Here is a 7255-nt window from a genome sequence, read left to right as displayed (position 1 = left end):
TTTTGAGAATATTGGGCTAATTGGGTCTAGAGATACTCAAATGGCATTTTAAAACTTTTTCTCTACAGCGCCATGGTGTCTACACCACAACCCAGATTGTTCGGGTTTCCTGAAATGTATAATTGCTAATGTTTTTCAAAGAAGAAAAATATTACTCCCACCTCTTCTTATTACAAACTATAGAGCTAATTAACGATCAGTGCCTGGTAATGACTTTCAGGATGGCCTGTGGAATTTTATCTGAAAACACTTGAATTTTTCATCTTAAAAGTTCTTTGGAATCTTAGTACATGCACACTGTGGTTTGTTTCAGAGAATTCTGTGGGGTTTGTTTCTAATGGAGACACAGCCTTTTAATTTACAGCAGCGTTCACTAATTAAAATTGTAAGCATAATTACTATCCATGATACTTATTATTAGCATGCATTCACAGAGCTCAAAATTCACTTCATCCTTTCAAGTACTGAGTAATTAGTTTCTTTGGGTTTATAGCTTTATCATCCTTTTATGTCCCATTTGGAAGAAATAAACAATCAACCTCTCAGGAGATATCTTTAAAAAGCTGGAAATATATTGTCCAGCTAGTGCGATGAGTCTGATACAATGCAGAAAATATGACTTTTCTTTGGTTTTAGTAGCCAGTTTTTTTCTTGCATTTATTCAGCAAATAACTATTGAGCATGTAATGTGTGCTAGGAACCTTGGGGAGACAGAGGTTAATCGTTCAGAGATTTTTGTCCTCAAAGACCTTAAGGTTTTAGTGAAAGGGAAATAATACTGTATATATGGTATGTACATCAACTGTACCTCAATAAAATAATAAACTAAAATATAAGATTGTACACATGTATGTAAAATAAACTATGGTGGTGCATGTACTTACATACATGGTTTAAATGACCATCCACACTGTAAGAACAGGGAATGACTCTATTCTCTGCTATATGATCAGCACCTAACATAGTATATCAAAATAGGAAATTTAGTAATCAACTTTCTGGATGATTTAATAAGTGAATAATTGAATGTACTAATCTGTATTCTTTCCAAGATGTATCAGTGGGATGTTGACATTTTTTCCTCATCTGACTTGTTTTTATTGTTCCCAGGTATCAGCCAGCATGGCTGTCTCTCTGCCACCCACCCTGGGACTCAGTTCTGCCCCAGATGAAATCCAGCATCCACATATTAAATTTTCAGAATGGAAATTTAAACTGTTCAGGGTGAGATCCTTTGAAAAGGCCCCTGAAAATGCTCAAGCAGAAAAGCAAGATTCCTCCGAGGGGACGCCCTCTCTAGAGCAATCTCCAGCAGCCCTGAACAAGGCTGGTGGTCCAAAGCCAGCCCTGACTCAACCGGCATTAAAGCCCCACCCAAAGTTTCTGAAAAAATTCCATGATGATGGAAAAGCAAGAGACAAAGCAATTCACCAAGCCAACCTGCGACATCTCTGCCGCATCTGTGGGAATTCTCTCAAAGCTGATCGGCACCACAGGAGATATCCAGTCCACGGGCCCGTGGATGGAAAAACCCAAGTCCTCTTACGAAAGAAGGAAAAGAGGGCCACGTCCTGGCCAGACCTCATTGCCAAGGTCTTCCGGATTGACGTGAAGGCAGATGTGGACTCGATCCACCCCACTGAGTTCTGCCATAACTGCTGGAGCTTCATGCACAGGAAGTTCAGCAGTGCCCCGTGTGAGGTTTACTCCCCAAGGAATGCAGTGATGGAGTGGCACCCCCACACACCATCCTGTGACATCTGCGATGCTGCCCACCGGGGACTCAAGAGGAAGAGTCAGCCGCCAAACTCGCAGCTCAGCAAAAGACTCAGAACTGTGATGGACCGAGCGAGACAAGCCCGACGGTGCAAGAGAAAAACTCAGGACAGGATCAGCAGCAAGGAACTGATGAAGAAGATCGCCAACTGCAGTAAGATACACCTCAGTACCAGGCTCCTGGCAGTGGACTTCCCGGCGCACTTTGTGAAATCTATCTCCTGCCAGATTTGCGAACACATTCTGGCGGACCCCGTGGAGACCAACTGTAAGCACGTCTTTTGCAGGATCTGCATTCTCAGATGCCTCAAAGTCATGGGCAGCTATTGTCCTTCTTGCCGGTATCCCTGCTTCCCCACTGACCTGGAGAGTCCGGTGAAGTCTTTTCTGAGCATCTTGAATTCCCTGATGGTGAAGTGTCCAGCAGAGGAGTGCGATGAGGAGGTCAGCTTGGAAAAATACAATCACCATGTCTCAAGCCACAAGGAATCGAAAGAGACTTTTGTGCATATCAATAAAGGCGGCCGGCCCCGCCAGCATCTCCTGTCTCTGACCCGCCGGGCTCAGAAGCACCGTCTGAGGGAGCTCAAGATGCAGGTCAAGGCTTTCGCCGACAAGGAAGAAGGTGGAGATGTGAAGTCTGTGTGCCTGACCTTGTTCCTGCTGGCGCTGAGAGCCAGAAATGAGCACAGACAAGCCGATGAGCTGGAGGCCATCATGAAGGGACGTGGCTCTGGCCTGCAGCCGGCTGTCTGCTTGGCCATCCGCGTCAATACCTTCCTCAGCTGCAGCCAGTACCACAAGATGTACAGGACTGTGAAGGCCATCACCGGGAGGCAGATTTTCCAGCCTCTGCATGCCCTTCGGAGTGCTGAGAAAGTCCTTCTGCCAGGCTACCACCCTTTCGAGTGGCAGCCACCTCTGAAGAACGTGTCTTCCAGCACTGATGTGGGCATTATTGATGGACTGTCCGGACTGGCCTCCTCTGTGGACGATTACCCGGTGGACACCATCGCCAAGCGCTTCCGCTATGATGCTGCTTTGGTGTCCGCCCTGAAGGACATGGAAGAAGACATCCTGGAGGGCATGAGAGCCCAAGAGCTTGACGACTACCTGAACGGGCCCTTCACCGTGGTGGTGAAGGAGTCTTGTGATGGGATGGGAGACGTGAGCGAGAAGCACGGCAGCGGACCGGCAGTTCCGGAAAAGGCAGTTCGGTTTTCCTTCACGGTCATGAAAATCAGCATCGCTCATGGGTCACAGAACGTGAAGGTGTTTGAGGAAGCCAAGCCTAACTCCGAGCTCTGCTGCAAGCCGCTGTGCCTCATGCTAGCCGATGAGTCTGACCACGAGACCCTGACGGCCATCCTGAGCCCTCTGATTGCAGAGAGGGAGGCCATGAAGAGCAGCGAATTAATGCTGGAGATGGGAGGCATCCTCCGGACTTTCAAGTTCATCTTTAGGGGCACCGGCTACGATGAGAAACTGGTCCGGGAAGTGGAAGGCCTCGAGGCTTCCGGCTCAGTCTACATTTGCACCCTTTGTGATGCCACCCGCCTGGAGGCCTCTCAAAATCTGGTCTTCCACTCCATAACCAGAAGCCACGCTGAGAATCTGGAGCGCTATGAGGTCTGGCGTTCTAACCCCTACCACGAGACGGTGGAGGAACTGCGGGACCGGGTGAAGGGGGTCTCGGCCAAACCCTTCATTGAGACGGTCCCTTCCATAGACGCGCTCCACTGCGACATCGGCAATGCGGCTGAGTTCTACAAGATCTTCCAGCTGGAGATCGGAGAGGTGTATAAGAACCCCAACGCCTCCAAAGAGGAAAGGAAAAGATGGCAGGCTACCCTGGACAAGCACCTCCGGAAGAAGATGAACCTGAAGCCCATCATGAGGATGAACGGCAACTTTGCCCGGAAGCTCATGACCAAAGAGACGGTTGAGGCAGTTTGTGAATTAATTCCCTCCCAAGAGAGGCACGAAGCCCTGAGGGAACTGATGGACCTTTATTTGAAGATGAAACCCGTCTGGCGATCCTCATGCCCTGCTAAAGAGTGCCCGGAATCCCTCTGCCAGTATAGCTTCAATTCACAGCGCTTTGCTGAGCTCCTCTCCACCAAGTTCAAGTATAGATATGAGGGCAAGATCACCAATTATTTTCACAAAACCTTGGCTCATGTCCCTGAAATTATTGAGCGGGATGGCTCCATTGGGGCATGGGCAAGCGAGGGAAACGAATCTGGCAACAAACTGTTCAGGCGTTTCCGGAAAATGAATGCCAGGCAGTCCAAGTACTACGAAATGGAAGATGTCTTGAAACATCACTGGCTGTATACCTCCAAATACCTGCAGAAGTTTATGAATGCTCATAATGCCCTGAAAGACTCGGGGTTTACGCTAAACTCGCAGGGAGGCTTAGGGGACTCGTTAGACCTAGAGGACTCTCCAGAACCGCAAGATTCAATGGAATTTTAAGCAGGGCAGCCGCTTATGAGTTGGTTTTGCAAATATGTTTTTCTCTTGGTGGCATGAGACCTTCTCCTGGTACCCTGCGCTCCATCCAGTGTGTGGGGCTTCACCACCCAGGCAGTGGTAGGTTGGAGAGGCTCAGATGCTGAACCCGTGTCAGGGATGGGTAACTGGTGAGCTGATTGCTTGAGCTGTTGAGGGAGTTCAGAAATGCAACAGGGGAAATCAGTTATTTGAAAGCTCAATAGCTGAGAGGAGGAATAACTGCAGGGGAGCAGAGATGAACAAAGATAGGTATGTGTGTGACTGAGTGACGTGAAAATCAAAGTCAAGGCTGCCAAAGGACCCAGGAAAGAAATTTGACTTGTGGTCTACATCCCCCAACCAAGTTACTCGTTTATATTGAGCTGTGTTTTTTATATCATTTTTGTAGAATTCTTTGTTTTATAAATTTCACATATTTTGGCTTATTCTACAAGATTCAAAAAAAGCTTTTCAGATATCTGTAGCAATGGTATCTTCCTTGTGTATGATACAGTGTCCTTGACAAAGTGCTCCTGGTGCATCCTGTCATTTGGTACACTTATGCAGAAATACCCTACATCCAGAATGTTTTGGAAAATTAGTCCTCTTCTGAATTTAAATGATGTCTCTTTTGTAACAGTTGGAGTTTAGGAGATCATCTGTACCATGAATTTTTCAATAACAAAGTTAGAAGAATAAAACTGTTAGCTGCAGCTAGTTATTAATCTTGTGGTAGTACATGTTTAGTTTGCTATCAGTAGCCAAGTATGATCTTTATTTTTACTTTTAACTAGTTTAGATTCTCCAAATGATTTTCCATACAATCTCAAAGCCACAGGGGCCTTTTTTGTTTTGTTTTTACTTTAAAAAAATTATTTCTAATTGGAGGATAATCGCTTTGCAATGTTGTGTTGGCTTCTGCCATATATCAACATGAATCAGCCATAGGTATACACATGTCCCTCTTCTCTTGAGTCTCCTTCCCACCTTCCACTCCACAGTGGTCTTTTAAATCTGGGTTTGTTTACTGTATAAAAACTGATTTAATGTCTTGCTGAAAATTTCTGCCAGGTTTTCTCCATATGAAACCTGGATCAATTTTACTAAATCTAGTTTTCATGGAGTTTTTCCCTCTACATTATGTTATTTTTTTTCTATTATGATCAGTTTAATTTTGGTGTATTAAGATTTTTGTAGCAGGAAATTGTTGTACTTTTCTCACCTGCTAAGTTTAGATGGAGGGCTTCCCAGGTGGTGTCAGTGGTAAAAAATCTGCCTGCCAATGTAGGAGATGAAAGAGAGGTGGGTTCGATCCCTGGGTTGGAAAGATCCCCTGAAGTAGGAAATGGCAACCCACTCTAGTATTCTTGCCTGGAAAATTCCATGGTCAGTGGAGCCTGGTGGGCTATACTATGGGATTGCAAAGAGCAGACATGACTGAGCCACTGAGCATGCATGCGCAGGTTTAGATGGAGCCTGCTCATAATACAGTGAAAGAGTTAACATTTGTAGAGGTTTTTTTTTTTTTTTTTTGCCACTTTTAAAATATTTCCACATTCATCCTCACTGCAACTTTGTGGGGTAGACATTGCTATGCTTCTCATTTGTGGAGGGTTAAATGACTTGCCCAAATTTGTAGGGATAGTAAATACCTGATCTGGAATTTGAACTCAAATCTTTTGTCTTCAGATTCCATGTTGTTTCTGCCACAAAAATGAACCATTAATTTTCTTTTTTAAATAAAGCAGTAACATAATTTGTTTAGAATCTACAACTCATCACTATAGTTCATAACCTTGAGATTGCATTTCTTGGGAGCAGGGACGGGTGGGTTTGAAGTCCTTGGTGTGCTTAGGGCCTTTTGCTAGGAGGAAGAATTGTCTCAAGTTCTCAAGAGCCCCCCAAACCTCTGGTGGCTCCAGTGTTTGGAAACTCTTGTCTGCATCCTTAGGAATTTGGGAATTGCCAATTGCTGGCAGTTTAGAGCAGGCATGGGAGTTTATATGCTAGTGAGTCAACGATATGTTAGTGTTAATTAGTTTTTCTTCTTCCTTTGATTTTATTGGCCTTAATTGCCACTCTTCATACGCAGTATATCAAAGAGCTTTGTAATTTAGTTGTCAAATGTGCATCAGTGATATTATCCTAAATGGTATGCACTTGATGCTTTTATAGGGATTGAACCTAGTATTTTCCATTTAAACAATATAGCAGTTTTTTCTTGCTTCTTTTGTATAGAATATATAAATTACAAAGATACTTGTAATTTAGTTGTCAAAAAGATATACATATTTTAATTTTATTTTTTTCTAGAAAACGTTTACGTTTTGCATTACGTAAACTAATGGACTTTGAAGCCACCCCTTTCCTTCATCCCCTTTAATCCTTATAGCATGTCTCTGCACTAATAAACAGCTAAATTCCTGTAATCTTCTTACTCCCTGAGGCATGCTTGCTCTGATTTGTAGATTCCCCCCACCAACTTCCTCTCTGTTACTCGATTGGTGGCAATGTAAACACTTTCCAATGTTAAATTCAACTTTTCTAGCATTGTAGGAACTACTTTGAATGCATGTGACTAACAGCATGATTTATAGCACAACCCTCCCAATAATCCCTTAATCAGATCACATTTTAATAAACCCCCGGAACATCTGGCTGCAGGGATTTCAATATGTAGAAATGCTGCCTATGGTTGTTTTTGTCATCCTCACTGTTGAGATTGTAATATCCTAGACCCTGGTTTTATATTCAAGTTTTATTTTTTGACGGCGTCCATTGTAAATGCAGTCACATTCTCTAGGGAAATTCACCACACTGAATGGAGCTTTTTTTTTTTTTTGAAGTATAGACTGAGACTTGAGAAGTGAAAAGCATCTTTCTTCCATGAAACCTGATTCTACAAGTTCTTTTGCCAACCCGCTGAGGTGCACTGCAGGGACCAGTGATAATGGCTGATGAAAATTGATGAATAGCTGGTATG

General features: G+C 44.0%; 1 protein-coding gene across 1 annotated transcript; it reads left to right on the top strand.

The window, feature by feature from the left end:
- Window positions 1–1122: 1122 nt before the first annotated feature.
- Window positions 1123–4528, top strand: RAG1 (recombination activating 1). The gene has a single exon (XM_020904965.2). It carries the CDS (start codon window positions 1123–1125, stop codon window positions 4252–4254), a length of 3132 nt encoding a protein of 1043 aa, XP_020760624.2. The 3' UTR covers window positions 4255–4528.
- The last annotated feature ends 2727 nt before the right edge of the window (window positions 4529–7255 follow it).

The sequence above is a fragment of the Odocoileus virginianus genome, chromosome 10 (genome assembly GCF_023699985.2).
Source record: "Odocoileus virginianus isolate 20LAN1187 ecotype Illinois chromosome 10, Ovbor_1.2, whole genome shotgun sequence".
NCBI lineage: Eukaryota > Metazoa > Chordata > Mammalia > Artiodactyla > Cervidae > Odocoileus > Odocoileus virginianus.
Note: the sequence above shows the minus strand (reverse complement) of the source record. Positions and strands in the feature narration are given on the sequence as shown.

Coding starts and splice junctions, on each gene's coding strand:
- RAG1 (XM_020904965.2), top strand. CDS start 1,123: ATGGCTGTCTCTCTGCCACCCACCCTGGGACTCAGTTCTGCCCCAGAT.